Raw genomic sequence first — 17,129 nt, 5'->3', positions numbered from 1 at the left:
CTTTGACAAAGCATGTTTTTGTAACAAAAACGATCACAATCTATATACAGATAATAAAGATTTAATTTATTCAGCAACATAGTCTCCTTCCATGCTGATATACTGATTCCGCTACTTCTCTAACAATTTTTTTTTTTTTGTGGAATGATTTGTCTTCGCTTTCAAAATATGCATCAGTTTTTTCTATCACTTTTTCATTAGATGCAGATCTCTTTCTCTAGAGCATTCTTTTGAAGTCTACAACTAGCTGGCAATTACTTAAAAGGGCAGATCTGAATAATAGAGTGGCTGTCAATGTAATTCAGAGTGAAATCCATGCAATTTTGTCATCATTGTGATCTATTTGTGGCATAGTGTATTGTCTTGGTAAATGAGCACTTTTTCTTTTTTATTTGTAGCCATTTTTGGATGATTTCTTCTTTCAAATGCACCAATAATACCTTATATTTACCATTCATAATTATTCCTTTCTCAAGGCAAACTATGAACAAAATACCTTGTGCATCCAAAATAAGAATACCAAAATGTTGTCTGCTAATGTTTGTCTTTGGATATCTTTCATCTAGGATTTATTGCATAATGTGTGAAGTAGTTATGACAAACCAAACTAGAGTTTAGTGTGCAACGATGTGTAAATATACATAAAAATGTATAAATGTAGTGAAATTCATTTCACTTTCAACTTGTGATAACTCATTAATTTTTCTTGTTATTTTAATAAAATTTAGATGCGAATAAAATTAAATCTTTTCTTTTTAATAGTTTTTTTACTTTTTTTTTTTTTTTTTTACATAGGCGTCACCACTTATCAAGGCCGATAGGCCACTCAAGGATAAGGGTTAAAGAGTGTAGAGTAGTCAAAAGGACAATATAGTAATCGATAGTAATGGAAGTTCGGTAAATTTGTTAACTTAAATGGAACGGCTCATCAGAAACTTGTTCACGTTGGACTTGAAGACAACCATATTATAGACAGCTGGAAAGCAGGAAAACGGAAGACAATTCCACAGGCGTGCAGTTCTAAGAAAGAAGCTTTGATCATGGAATCTATGTTTAGGTTTAGGCGCAGATAAAGAGTGTGGAAAATTATTGATAATGTTTTCAGCTAGTCTAGTGTTTCTTGTGAAAGTTTGGCGAGGGGGGGGACCATAGATTGAAGCTAAGTCGAACACTTTCCATGAAAATAACGATAAAGCAGAGACAAACTCGCAACATCTCTTCTGTGAGATAGAGGTTGCAGCGAAGAGAAAAGGACATCTCCCACCAGGCCACGAAGTCTATTTTGAACCCTATCAAGGCAGGACAAGTCTTTTCTAGCAGCTCCTGCCCATATGTGGCAACAGTATTCCATCCTTGGACGTATCTGGCTCTTATATAGATAGAGAATTGCATCAGCAGTGAGATATCTACTGGATCGATAGAAGGATCCGACTATTTTTCCAGCGACCTTGGCAACAGATTTGATGTACGTATTCCATTTAAGATCAGGAGTAAAGGTCAAGCCCAGAAGCCTGTCAGAAGCTGTCGTCCCCAAGACGAGAGCCATTCATTTTAATTGATGCCAGATGGGGATCAGAACGTTGATGATGTAAAGATAGAAGCTTGGTTTTAGATGCATTAAAAATAACCAGCCACTCCTTTCCCCATTGTACAACATGATCAAGATCAGAGGAGAGAGAATCGGAGAGAACTTGGTCGTTTACTGTCTTAGATGTGCTACCATAGATGGTAGTGTCGTCAGCAAAAATGTCTACGAATGATGTAAGGATGTGATTTGGAAGATCATTAATGTAGATCAGGAAGAGAGTTGGGCCCAGGATGGACCCCTGAGGGACTCCAGCATTTATACTGTGAGCTTCTGATTTTTGCCCATCAACTACTACTCTTATGAACCTATCAGAGAGAAATGATTTAATAATTGAGAAGACATTTCCAGCTATACCATAGCTGGAGATCTTGTGAAGTAAACCTTTATGCCATACCCTATCAAAGGCCTTTGATATGTCAAGAGCAATTGCCCTAGAAAGGTTGCCTCTGTCGAGAGATTCGCTAATCCTATGAGATATAACTGTAAGCACATCTGCTGTAGATCTAGCAGAACGGAAACCATATTGTGTGTCACTATGAAGGTTATTTTTGCTGAGATGGTTGATTACTTCTCTATTTAACACAGATTCCAGCAACTTACTCATGACGCACAGGAGACTTATTGGCCTCTACTGAGAGGGGGATGAACGATCACCTGAATTCTTAAATACAGGGCATACTGATGAGATTTTCCAGGGTGATGGGAAACAATTCTCCTTAAGGCAACGTTTAAACAGTTTTGTAAGTATGGGTGCTAGTTCTGGTTGAAGTTTTTTTGAGTACTATAGTTGGAATACCGTCAAGGCCGGTTGCTTTACTGGAATCAAGGTTTTTGATTAGCTTGGCAACATCACATACAGATATTTGTATATCACATAGTGTGTTTTCTGATACAGGAGGAAATATTGGGGGTTGGCGGCCTTGGTCGCAAAGGGTAGAATTAGCTGCAAAGTTCTTGGCAAAGAGTTTGTCTTTGTCTGATGCTGACGAGATTAACTCAGGTCCATTGATGATAGTTGGGATAGAGCACACGCTTCTGTTCAGGATTCTGTTTGCTATTTGCCAAAACTGGTGGGAACCAAGCCGCTGCTCAGCTACTTTGGACTTGACGGACTGAGCATACAACTCTCTTGCGTTCTTTATTACTTTCTTACAATGGTTGCTGGCAGTCCTGAAAGCGGCTTTAGTTTCCATACATCTATTACGTTGGAAGCAGTGGAAAAAGTGATTTCTGTGCGCAATAGCAGCAGCACATTCTGGAGAAAACCATGGCTGGCTGTTAGGTTTTTGCTGGAACTTTTTCGAGGGTATGAAATTGTCTATACCTACAATTAACCATTCTGTCAATTCTGATACTATAGACGACACATCCTTTTTAAACATGGAACGCAGAGGAAGATCCGATATAAATGTACGGAAACTAGCCCAGTCAGTCATAGTGTATCGATATATTGTACGATGGAGAGGTACGTCTGAGGACTTATTACATTTCATTTTTATCTTAATTGATACAACTGAGTGATCGGAAGATCCAAGAGGAGACAGAATGGAAACTGAACATAGTTCAGGGCAAGTTGTGAGAAAAAGGTCTAGGAGACTTGCATACTGGCCGTCATTGTCGGGCACACGGGTGGGTTCGTGAACAATCTGAGTGAGGTCATAAGCAATGGAGAAATCATGACAGAATCTCCCCTCATCATCGGTCTAGTTTGAGTGGGTCAACCATTCCACATTGTGAACATTGAAGTCTCCACATACGTGAATGTTAGCTGAAGGATATGCTGATAGAACTTGGTCAATTTTCTCAGATATGCTTTTAAAGATAGTAACTCCGCTGTTGTGGGGGCGATAGAGAGTAAATATAAATGCCATAGTGTGAGCTAGTGCTACTCGGAAGCACATATAGGGTAAGTTAGGATCTTCTCTGGAGATGTCCCTACCACATGGAAAGCCATCTTTTATATAGGCACATATTCCATGCCCATGGCGATCTTGGGGGTCAGATTTGGAAGTTAGGTTAGAGTATCCTTTAATTACAAACTCATTTAGGGAAATAGTCTGTCCAATTCCAGTTTCGCTTAAAAATAAAAGGTCTGGTTTAGTCTCCTGTAATTGGGCTTCAACCTCTGGAAGATTAGAACGTAGACCCCTGATGTTGGAGAAGGAGACATGGTAGTGGGGGTCTACGTTGGAAGTTTCAGATCCAGGTTTAACCGTGTATTTTTTATTGAAACTTGTCGTGATGGAATTTTGGAGTTTGTGGACTAGGTCGTCAGACTTGCTTAGAGCAGGACAGAAAGGGGAAACAAAGAGAGAAAAGAAACAAAGAATTTTTTTTTTTTTTTTTTACTTTGTTAATTACTAGTTTTAGTTGGCAATTTATTTTTTAATGTTATTGTTTTTCAACTTAATGTGCACAATATTGTGTATCTTGTATTATATATGTGTATTCTCTATGCATATAAAACAAATCTAATCTTAAAAAAAGGGTCATTCATTAACAAGGTGAGGTTAATGTAGGGTTTTAAGTTATCTTTCACAAAAAATTTGAGTTGAAAACTTTAGAGAACGAAATCTTTTGCATAATTATCAAATTAGGTTTCCATCTATTTTTACATGATCAAAATCTGTGTTTTGTTTTTATTGATTTAATAATAAATGAAAAATCTAACTTGATTGTAAATATACCATGAATCATTTTAAAAAGATTCAATGTGTTAAATGTGAAATGAATCTAACATGCACAACCAAATTTGCATTTCCTTAGCATGCTTTTGTTTTGAGAGATAATAAGATTTTATCCCAATATTTAGGCTGACAATTATTGCTTTTATTATGATTAATTTTTATTTATCACAAAATGACATAATACATTTGTCATAATTCAAGTGAACTACTGGTCTTCTAATAATAAATACTTTCAGCAAGAGACAGATGGCTAAATTGTGTGTTGTAGCAACAAACATTGTTAACTGGCAAATATATAAAGACATTGATGAAAAGTAAAAGCGATTTCCATTTATATGCCCCCCCCCCCTCCAAACCTCTCAAATTCATGTATAGAAATGAGTTGTCAGTTATACAGATAAAACCTCTACATTCAACATTTATTGAAGTATGTTTTTTGTTTATGCAATAATTTTAGCATCATGCTGAGACATGATAATCATCATCAATTATAAAGTTAAAAACTGTGAAGCTGATAAACCTGATATCCATTTGTCCATTCATTTCTTCGCATTTTTCTCAATAACCACTGCTTAAATTTTTTTGAAATTTTTCACAAACATTATTCATGGTGAAAATAAATTTTTGCTAGAATGGATTTTCTGGGATAACTCTTGTTGTCCCCCCCCCCAGTGGGTATTATGGGGATAAAATTACCCCCAAATTGTTTGTCCATTTGTTTGTTTGCCTTTTTCTCAATAACCATGCCTCGAATGTTTTAAAACTTTTGCACAAACATTAGTCATGATGAAAGTAAATTTTTGCTAGAACAGATTTTCTAGGATAACTTTATAGGGATAAAATTTCCCCCAAATCGTTCGTCCATTAGTTTGTTCATACTTTTCTCAATAAGAATGCCTTGGTTTTTAAAAATTTTTGCACAAACATTAATTATGATGAAAGTAAATTTTTCACTCATGGAGGGGGACTCCGCATGCTTGACTTGTTCATTTGTAAATCAAGAATAGTTTGTTTGTTTAGCATTTGATAAAACAGCAACATGATTTCTTTTGATAACAATCTACCTGTTCCATGCATAATTTCATGCATATATCTTTTGTGCAAGTTGGCTAAACAACATTGTTTCTTGTCTTCGTTCTTTGTCTTGGTTGGTTGAATGCATGAACATATGTCCTGTTTGAGTTTTGAGTCTCTTGTTCCCACGATCTCGCTCTCACTCTGTTGCTCTATGTTTTTAAAACAATTCATATGCATGAAACTTATGTCATTGTTTCTTAGTTTCAATTTCCATGCAATCTTTCTTTTGTTATATCATTTTGTTTATCACATTTCTCAAATTTCTAAATCCATTGAGCAAAATTATCTGATTACCAGATTGCCATTGTCCATTGCTTGTTGACTGACATTATAAATAAATTTCCAGTACCCAAATTGCATTTTACAAATCACCCATAATAACTGAATTTCAACAATCTGTCATCTTTTTATCATTTTTTATTAACAAATAATTTTTGTTCTTCATTTGTGTTTTATCTCAAATTATCTGTTTCCCTCAACTTATCAAGTGATATAATTATTAGATTTTGTAGATTTTGATTGGTTTACTGATTTAAAAATTTTCAGATTATTCCGGCCTTTAAGTAAAAAATTGCTTGTCAAATGTTAATATCATTTTTATGCTCTGTTTTTGTATTATTTTGCAGGTGTACTTAAATCTGTCAGTCCAGTTCTTCGTCGGAAAGGAAGTAATAGCAGTGAGGGTTCTACATCAGAATCCTCATCAATGCGATCTCAAAGTCCTTTACTTGATTGCCGACCTGCTCCCAAAGGTAAATGAAAGATAAGAATATTTTGTTATGTCAGTGTATACAAATCACTTTTTATATAAAGGTAATTTCTACTTTTACAGGATAAAGCATCAGTGTTGTAAGGAATATTGTCCCAGAGTATAGAATCAGATTAAATCCAATGCTGGAATAAATGCTGATCCAGATTATAGAATCAGCTGAGATGTTCAAGTCCAGTGTTAGAATGCATTTACTATTTGAGGTTAATAATTTATTGCTTGGAGTCGAGGTTATAACAGCTATATCTCTAGTGCCATGTTACATACTAGCTGGTCCTTCTAAGGATGCAGAGGAATTTCAAAGTTATGGTTTGATGGATTTGCAATATGCCTATTGATGACAATGCTGACTTCTTGTTATTGAGGCGGACGGTCGAATCAGCTTTGCATTGCAACTACCTACAGTGGTATGGACATGTGGAATGATGCTTTAGTTGGATAAAAAGATGTACACACGTTCCAAAAGGAAAAGGCAGGATGAGAAAAACTTGGAATTACTGAGTCAAAGATGATCTCAAGCAATGGCATATCGAAACCAACATAAATGATATTTCATGGAGAATATCACATTATGATCAGTGTGCAACCTACATCTGATTTGGTAGAGGCATGTTAAATGGAAGAAGTACAAGGAAGAAAAATAAATGATGACTTGGAGTATAGAATCAATTCAACTGGATATCTTATTACACAATTCATATTCAATCAATACCATTCAAAAATATATGCACAACTATTCTCAGGTTTTTGGTTTTTTCATTTTCTTTTCAGTAATTGAAAAAACCAAAGCAGAAGAGAAACCCGTTTGGGAATGGAAGTTGATTTTTAAACTGATTATTGCAGACCTTGTGCAATGTGTCGAACAAATTGTATGGACGAGTGCCAGTGCTGCTCTGGAGAAGGAGCAGAAAGACTGGGAGATAGCACACACCTTAGACGTTATTGAGTTACCAAAAGATATTGTAGCTGGCCGTCTTGATTACCCACATGTAATATCAAAGGTAAGCAGTTTTGATTTCCTTCTTTTTTTCTTTGCTCTCAAAATTCTGAAAATAGCACCAAAAATTGTCACTCTATTTAATGACGTCTATAAACAAAAATTTTCTACTATTCGATATTGATAAGTGTTTATTTTGCAAATCAAACATTAATTTTTCAACATCATATCCTTATTTTTCAATGCACGTAATTCAACATCAAATTAATACATTAGCAAGTTATGTAAAAATTTGGCTAATTTCCACATAATGATTATGCCTTGGTGGATGCATTACTACAAACTAGAAGAAAGAATCCCATCAATCGTGTGTGTCAGCTAAAAATAATTGTGGGATTACGGACGCTTTTTCCACTCAATGTCTCAGGTTGTTCACCCGTATACATCTACTCTACCATGTGCCTCAATATCCCAGGTACTAGGAAGCATGGTAGACTAAGAAAGACTAGGTTTGAGTGCATAAAAATTGATAAGACTGCATGTGTAACAAACATTAAAGAAACAGTTTGCACATGCCGTTTCCAACAAACGTATAATTATTATAGCTGTAATTATTGCCAAACCAAGCTGAACTCAAAATAACTGATAGCAAATCTGCAATAAAAGAAAACAGAGTTGATAATTTAAAGTTTGTCACATCTAGAAAAAACACTCTGTAATTACTTATGGCAGACCATATTTTAATATTTCTTTTTCAGTGAAAACTAGATAAAATAATAGTTATTCCCACAGTATTTGATAATGCAAGGAATTTACACTTGACCTTTTACCTTTTCCTAAAGTAAAAAATACTGAAAATGCATAGAAATATGTGACTCTTTTGAATGACTGTAAAATCTTCATATATTTATGTGGGAAAACACACAGAAAAGAGAATGTAAGGCCAGAAATTCATTGCTGCCATGTGTTGTTGACTGTATGTATCAAAACTATTATTTTTTTTGTTATATTTTTATACTTTTACAAAAATATTAAATATGAAGAACTTCTTTTCCTTAAAATTTAGTGTTTATTTGCAATTGTTTTTTCTATATTTGTTTATTCAGTGTGTTCATGAAATGATAGAAGATTTGGACATGTTGCTGCCTTTTGCTAAGGCTGGTAATGAGGGCATCTTACACCCTGTGAAAACGGCTTTTGTCCACTCGGCAAATCAATTGTTTAGCAACATTCATGGTCACTACCTTTCCGTATGTAAACTGCTTGTTAATTATGTTTCTCCTTTCTTTCCCCCAGCCCCCAAACTTCTGTCTGTAATTGTTTTTTAACACAAACTTTTCTAAAATTTGTATTATTCATTTGTGTAAAGTAACTCCTTTTGCATAGGTTTCGCATGTATCAGTTCATAACTCTTGTATAGTAGTGCATTCCCTTGTTATAAGTAAAGATCTATATGCAAGGCTTCATTCACATTAAAACTATACATAGACTGAAAGCAACAATGCATGGCCAATATAGTGTCTAAATGATAATTCTTTTGTATCAATGCATAGCCTTTATGCATAGCAATGTGCACCTATCGTTATCAGTATAGAATTCTCATATATGTTAGTGCATATTTGACTCCGTGTTTAGTGATCCTGTGTATTAATTCATTATTCACTTGCATAGTCATTGTGTATATCAATGAATTATACTGATTCATAATTTTGTGTTAAATCATAGAGTCTTCCAATACATTATTCTTTTGCATCTTTGAATAACTTTCATACATAAAAATGTTTGTCTCCCATATCTTTTCATAATCATACTGTCATTGTATTGTTGTATAGCTCTTATTTATACAAATGTGTAATTGTCATTGTTGTATGGATGTCATTTATAGCAATGTGTAATGTTTCTTTATAAGTCTGATGTTTTAGTGTATTTTTTGCATATCCACTGTATATAATAATAAGTTAGTATTAAGTATCCGTGTATAAATTTGTTGCAATGGAAATGAGTTGAACAATAATGAAAATTGTGAAAATTTGTTTCCTAATGTTGCAAGAAATATCCTGGGACAAATTTTGTGTCATTCGGATTATTTGGACTATTGTTCTCAACTTTGATGTTATTTTTACAATGGTTCAGCCATGTTAATTAATAATCAGTTCTAAATGAAGCCTTCTGGAAGTTAAATGTTTAATCTTCAGTACAAAATACAATTAGGAATTACTTGAGACTTCTACCCAATCATGGCTGATAGAACGGAGTCAAGTTACTTACATTGATTAAATAAAGCGTTCCATTCAAAATTCTGTAGAAATTCTTAAGTTTGATAAAAAGATTTCCATGTATGACAGAATATTCTTGAAAAAATTCAGAGGTTACATCTTCTAGAATGTTCTAAGGATAATATCCAAGACTAGCAAAGTCCCAACCTTGACAAATGGTATGCACCATCCCTAGGTTGGAGACCATCATCATGTCAGGTTTGGTCATGATCAGTCCAGTGATGTGGCTGTAGAAGAGTATATACACATAGGCTATGAACTTGACCTTAACCTTGGAAAATGATGTGCACCATCCCTAAGTGAAGGACCATCATATTGCCAGGTTTGGTCATGATTAATCCAGTGGTGTGGGCTGTACGTGTGTGTGTGTGTGTGTGTGTGCACACACACACACACACACACACACACACACACACACACACACGCTACTACTTTATATATATAGATGAGAACACTAGTCTTAATGATCAAATTAACCGAAATTATCAATCATCATCTAAAAAGTTTTAAACAAACTTTGTACATATTTTTCCAAACTTTTTCAGATAAGCCAGGATATTCCAAAAAAAGCTGCTGCCAAATTACTTCTCGTTGTGTTATCGAGCACTGTTTACATTCGCAATCACCTCTGCATTTATGATGAAGTTCTTGCCGAAGAGGAAGGGTAAGACATGAAATACTTTTGAAACATTTTACTCCACCTCTTGCTATTTTGAAATGAATTGCTTGAAATTGGATACGTTAGACATTTTTTGCTCATTTTTTTTTTGTCTTTATTAGGATTCAAATATTTGGAATATGTCTCGACTTACACTCACTAGTTAGAAAAAAACTTGTTTTTTTGTGTTTCTTTGATGCATGTGCTTATATGACAGTTTCCCCACTTCTTTACACAATCCTTTGCATTCTCATTGAACTCTGCGAGATCTTTCGAGCTGCACTGATTGAGTAGAAGTGGGCAGACAAGGCTTTGTTGAATCATATGATTCTCTTCTCCACATTGTAGATGATTAGTTTGGTTTTGTAGCCCCATCTGGACATAATGGTTTCTGTTCATCTCATTACTTTTCTCAAGTGGTCGAGTGTTATTCACTGGATGTTCTGAGTCTGGAAGGAGAAAAGGGGGGGGAGGTCCCATGTCAATTTAGTTATGTCCAACTAGAGAGGAATAGGCTGAAAATAAGGGAGGGGGGGAAAAGAGAAAGATTGAGGGATTATTAGGGAGAGGTAGAGAGATAGAATTTTTAATAGAAATCTTACAGTTTTATCCTGGGCAATGCTGGGTAGCCCTGCTAGTATATTACTAAAAATGTGACAAAGGTACTAAACATGAATGCATTTAAATTTTATCAAGAATCCTGGAAAAAAATGTACTCTAAAAAGGAATAGTAAAAAAGGGACAAAATTGGTTATAAGCAGTGCCAATTTTGTCAGTTTGATATATTTTCATTTTCACTCTTCAGAAACACTGTCAAAAACTGATTTTTCAAATAATTCTATTTTCCTTCTTTAGAAAGAGTCACATGGCCAAAGATCGAAGAATGTATATTTTTAAGAGGGAGGAAGGGATTAAAAGTGAAAGAAATAAAATAGGACAAAGGAGACTCTGGATTTTGATTGTGCCAGGGGGATCTATAATGTTATTTTTTATGGGATTGGCATACTGATGCCTGACAAGAATTCGTTTCTTTTGACCAGATATCTGAGACATGCTGCTGTAATAATTAACAAGAAGAAAAACATGGAATTATGGGAAAATGAAAGGATGCAATACACACTATTTGATTTTTTTAGGTGACTAGACAAAAGCCTTGTAAGTGCTATTATTAAAATAAGTAAGAAAAGAAAGACAGGAAGATGTATAAGGAAGAGAAAAGATTGGGGGAATTAAAATAAAGGAGTTTGGGATTATCAACTTGCCCTTTTCTGTTTCATCATCATCATAGCATTTTGTGCCATCTCGAGATCCATTGTCAAGCAACATTTAAGGCATCCCTCAGGTCCGCATCAGAGCATGAATTGCTCAGGGGACAATCTGTAAGGATGTGTGTGATGGTGTGCATATCAGCACCACAAGGGCACAAAGTATCCTGTATATAGTCCTAATCATGCAGGCTGTCCAGTGTTTTGATAACCTACGCTTGGGCCCGATCGAGTATTACTCACTCTTTTTGGAGGAGTTCAGAGCCTGTCAGATCTTCTTTCAATGTTAGAAGAGCCTCACTTTTGTCATCTTTGACAGACTCATTCCACTGATGCAGGTGAAAGGACACTGGTGTTGTTCGTCTGTAGCCTCTGACGATGATGAAGCTCTTGTAGAATGGTAGTTTCATGAATTGCAGATTCTGAGCACATCTCCATTTTCGTACTGATTTATAAGACAAATTCCATTGGTACAAAGTAACTAGCGTATTACCTTGGTCTTATCCACAATTACTAACAGAATGAGGATGTTATGTTCATTTTTAATTGCACTGATGTAATGCTGTGCCTCTTGGGAAGGAAGGGAGCAGAAAGATGAGGGGTAAAAATGTTCAACAAAAATAATTTTAAAACATTAGCTTAAGAAAATAAAAATTAAAATATTAAAATATTTTAATCTGTTAAATATGTTGTACAGGGTAAAAATAATGTAGACTTGTGATCCTTAACTTTTTTTCCTCATAATTACTTTTGATGGATCCTCATAGCTTAACCTACTTTTAGTAAAGATATAAATTTCCCTGAACATTGTTTCTTACCAAGAACCTTCATACGTTATCAAATTTTGTTCATTTCATTCACCCTTTTCAATTTCAGCATTCAACTGACAATCCATCCATCTCATTAACCCCCATACTCGAGTGACTTTTGGCATAGATAAGTACTGACACATTAGTAAAAAAAAAATGCAGAAGAATTGAAGCTTTATTTTGAAGAAAAAATGTCACCCCCCCCCCTCCCCCCAGTAATATAATACAGGTACTCTGAATATATTGGGACACAGCTGAGAAATTCTGATTGTAAACAAATTCCAGTTTAGGTAAAGAAACAAAAATTTCACATTAGAATTTAAGACATTGATGTAGATTGCCCGAAGCATTGTGTCTATTGTATATATAGATTATTTATAAGAGGCAATTTCAATGCAGAGATCTACTGGATATAAGTGGATTGTATAAACTAGAGGCAAATGAGTGGATGGTGGATGTTCAAGCAATGTACAGAAATGCTGAAAGCCATGTTAGAATTAACAACACATTTAATAATGTTAAACTGAGTACATCAGTGTTCTGTACTGAACCTGTTGGTTTTCACTTGTGTGCATCGTCTAAGTAGTTTCGTATAGTTAAAAAAAAATTCTTTTCATTCTAAGCAAGGCATATTGCCACTTGGCGCATAAGAGGGAGGGAACTATTTAGGATCATATCTAACAGGGGATTGTGGGGAGTTTAGTTACAAGATGTCTGTTCATATTACATTTAAACTTCTGCAGAGAAGTAGGAAACAAGGATGGGATTCCAGTCTAGCAGTGCAGGGACAGAAATTTTTAGACTAGGTTTTCCAGCATCTAGGAACCTCATCAGTAAAGGGGTAGGAATTTGCTGCTTGAGTATGTATGTTGAGAGGACATGTGCTATGAGTTCATCAGAGCACGTCCCATTAAAGTACTTATAAAACAGGTACAAGGATGCAATATGGATGCGATGGGCCAAAGATTGAATCTTGGCTGATAGTGTAGGACCGATTACATTTAAAATTCTCTTTTGTACTCTGTCTTGGAAGGAAAGACTAATAGTAGATGCACCAACCCAGATGTACGAACAATACTCCGTGTATAGGCAGATTGTGGCTTTGTAAGAATATAGATTGTGGTTTTGTAAAAATATAGGCTATGTAGATATGCAGGTTATGTGGAAGAGATGTATGCTGATGATTAAGTCCTTATAGTGTTGGAAAGCTTCCAGAAAGAGAAAAGTTCTCCTGCTTTCTGTTTGTGGAAAGGGAGTAGAATACAATTCAAATTGCTCTAGTACTTGTAGACATTGGATACACAAGAAATGTAGTGGAATTATGGTAGATTGAAATAAGACAATCAGTTTGTGTACAGGTGTGTATGACAATGGAGATGAAGAAAGTATATCTGGATGGTGAAGCTATTGATGTTGTTGAGAAGTTTTGTTTACTGTATGTGATATGATTAGAGCACAGGGTGGAGCATGTGCTGGTATGATTGCAAAAATTAGCAGTGGATGAAATAAGTTCAGGGAACTGAACTAAAAGCAGAGCATTACTACTCTCAACCAAGGGAAGATCCTGTCAGGCAAATGTACGCAGTGTGATGATGTATAAAAGTGAAAAATAGACAATGACGGTTGAAGACATGTTTTGCATTGAGAGACATGTTATGATAATGAAATGATGGATGTGTAATGTGAGTCTTTAAAGAGAAATTTGCTCATATGACCCCATAGAAAGATTAAATCTGGACAATATAGAAAGATGTTTGCAGAACATCAGCCTTCGATAGTATGGCTAATTTGAAAGAATGGATGAGAATTCTTGGGTTAATAGAGGTAAAACAGTTGAGGTAGCAGGTTCAGTTCGCAGGAGAAGGTCAAAGAAAATATGAGAAGAAATGATCAAAAAGAGAGATAAGCACCTGGCAAGAGATAGGTTAGTTTTGAAAATCAATTCCTTAATGTCTTAAATGCATGTCATCATGTAAAAGCAAATATGAATATGACGATGAGAAATAAATAAACACGTTTGAAGTTGCATAATGTAATCTGTATATTTATTCCAGTTTGAAAATATTCAAAAGATTAGAATCATTGAGTTCTAACAAGGGTTGTTGATAGTGTTCAATCAAAGAGAGCAAATTTATAATTTTTATTTCTTTTAAATAAATGCAGTCATATCTTGTTACGATGTGAAAACCGTTTTGATCATTATTAATCTCATCAGGTAAGAAAAAATTCTGAAAATTTAAAAATGTTGAAAAACTTTCTATGATTTTAGAGGAGAAAGTATTTTTCTATGTCTAATGGTCTAATGTGTAGCATAGTTTAAAGACCTTATGATAGAAAGTTGAAAGCTTAACTTTAATGAGTATCTTCAGTTGAGAAAAGGAGAGAGGGTTTAAAAAGAATATATATATATTTATAATTACTTTTTACTATAATAATTAAATACCTACAGACACTAGTGTTTCATCCTTTCGGGATTCTTCAGCGCAGGGTGTAACGATTAACACCAGCCGAATGATTCGAACCCCGCAACACGAGACATCTCTGGCTCGATTAGCGGAGACCGTATCCATTCGGTTACCATTAACCGCGTGAAATAGCGTTGAATTCAAACATTTTAATTTTAAATGTTCATTTACGTCAGTCAGAAAGTGATCTAATCGTTATACGATGATCTATGCATAAGAGCTAAATTGACCGACTAATCTATCTCTTAGTAAACTTGCTGAATCATTAAGTGAAACAAACTTACACTTCTCAATCCCCTCTAAATACTTCAACATGACAGAATACCTCCCTCTCTGCTGTAAGGATTCGAAATGTTATATGAATTGGCTTGGAGTCTATACGTGTCGAACCCTCCCTTTAACTAGAAAGCAACATCTTGAATTGGATGACCAGGCTTTTATGTGCTTTTGACTAGCCTTTCATCATTGCGTTAGTTACTTATATTTTCTCTACCATTCTTCTTCAAGTCAGGACTGTACCCTAATCGATCATGTCTCTCCTTAGATAGTAACACCCAAACACACGTGTTTGGTGGCTTTAATGTCCACTATAAAAATTGGCTTCGTTTCTCAGATTGCACAGATGCAGCTGGACGCTCTACTTATAGCTTCTCTATAGCCTATTTCCTCACACAGACAGTCATGTTTCTGACCCCCTCACAAATGCTAGAAATTATTGTAAGAGAGAGAAATAGCAACAACCAAAAGAAAACATGCTGAAATAATCGGAGAACACATAGAATCGCAAAAGATAGGAACTCGTGATTTCTGGAAAATTTATAATAATAAAATCAGTAATTCTCCCATTATCCAACAGTCACATGCATGAAGGCAGAACTGCTTGCCCAGTGATTCACCTCCAATTCCACCTTAGAGCCAACAAACAACTCCCTCCCAAGTTTCCCTATGTGGACTGAAGCCACACTAGATGTCTGCAATATCATAAAATACTTAAACACTCCAAGGTGTGTGATCCTGATCTCATCCTTGCTATACTAATTAAGAAATGTTCAGCTGAGCTAGCTCTTCTACTTTCCAAACTGTACAATAAATGCCTTGCTGAATTTTGCTTCCCTAATAGCTGGAAGATGATCTCCGTGGTACTAATGTACAAAAATTCTGGTGAAAGGACTGACCTTCTCAATTATCGCCCTATCAGTCTCCTCCCCATCTTCGTTAAAATTTTTGAGACCTTAATTAGTGAAAGTGTGTGTGTGTGTCTATCTGTCCCGACACAATAACTCTGTCAATTTTCAGTCTACAGACTCGAAAATTGATATAGAGGGTATGGAAATTTGGAAAAATCTTTGTAATCTGTTTTCAGCCAGAAATTTGGCTGTTAAGGAGCAAAGTTCAACGATTTGATCTTTGAGAACTCTACCAAACTCCTCCGCCAATTTTGGGTATAAACAATTGAAATTTTAGATATAGGTTCCGTGGACATGGATCTAACTTAATAACTTGATTTGAGCCCAAAACAATTAATGTTAAGGGGTCATAATCGGGGTCAAAGTTAAAAAAAACTTTGACCTCTGCGGTCTCTACCAAATTACTCAGACAATTTCTGGTCTAAACATTTGAAATTTTACATAAAGAGTATTGAGAGATAGGGAAAGCTTTTTAATCGGTTTGGGTCGAAAATTTGAGCTACCAATATTTAAATGTATGTATGTATGTTTGCATGTCTGCCTAAAACTTTCAACAAAGGCGACGGATTTTCACAAGATCATTTTTTTTTTAAGCTCGACCCTTCAGACCACAAATATCGAAAAATTGGCTAAAAACATTAATTTCTTCATCCTCAACTGGGCACTTTTCTACAGGGAGGGGTTGCTTTTTCACCGATATTTTCAAAAGTCATCCCCTCTTTTCGATTGTCTAGCCTTTATTTAAACCTACATCACTCCCGGTTTGGTGGTGATCGTAACAGCAAAGACGTCATGTTTTTTCCCCATTCTTTTCCTCCTTCGTGGTACGGATTCGAGCCTGCCTTCCTACTACCACTTTTTTTTTATTTGCTCAACACACACCTCCAAACACCTGGGCAATGCCGGGTACCCATGCTAGTATATATGTATATATATATATATATATATATATTGTAATTGTACTCTGACTAATCCAAATAATCAGTCTTCATCTGAAATACTTTAGCAATTCTCTTGTATACTGTATGAATATTATAATATTTCTGTCCAACACATACCAGTATGTAAAATAGATGTTAAGTCGAATATGATGAATATGTGTAACCACTACAATCTGCATGTCAATAAATATGACAATTCTATCAAAAGCATCAGCATAAAATTCTGATAGTCGGCCTGTTTAATAGCGAACACATTCAAATAAGAGGTGGGAGGTTAAAATGGGAAATGTTTACATTTATGGTTAAGCATGATGACACATCAGTTGAGACTTGCATGGGTAACCCTTTAAGAATCCTCAAGTAACATGCCAAATTAATTTGATATTATTTAGAATTCGATTTAACTATAAAAATAAAAAAACAAAAACACATTTAAAAACCACATGGTGGCTCATCATAAAATTTGATTT

At 35.0% G+C, this 17,129-nt stretch overlaps 1 protein-coding gene across 4 annotated transcripts in view; it reads left to right on the top strand.

The window, feature by feature from the left end:
- LOC145246559 (uncharacterized protein KIAA0825-like) overlaps positions 1 to 17,129 on the top strand; it is a 132,102-nt gene that overhangs the window by 51,606 nt on the left and 63,367 nt on the right. For all 4 annotated transcript variants that reach the window (XM_080108156.1, XM_080108154.1, XM_080108155.1 and 1 more), the window contains exons 7-10: positions 5,979 to 6,104; positions 6,893 to 7,122; positions 8,165 to 8,308; positions 9,880 to 9,998. In XM_080108156.1, the coding sequence (XP_079964282.1) occupies positions 5,979 to 6,104; positions 6,893 to 7,122; positions 8,165 to 8,308; positions 9,880 to 9,998 (619 nt within the window). The remainder of the gene's footprint in view (positions 1 to 5,978; positions 6,105 to 6,892; positions 7,123 to 8,164; positions 8,309 to 9,879; positions 9,999 to 17,129) is intronic.

This window comes from Euprymna scolopes, chromosome 24 (assembly GCF_053919585.1).
Source record: "Euprymna scolopes isolate OS-2025 chromosome 24, ASM5391958v1, whole genome shotgun sequence".
NCBI classification, from domain to species: Eukaryota; Metazoa; Mollusca; class Cephalopoda; order Sepiida; family Sepiolidae; genus Euprymna; species Euprymna scolopes.
This window is presented reverse-complemented; position numbering and strand designations above follow the sequence as displayed.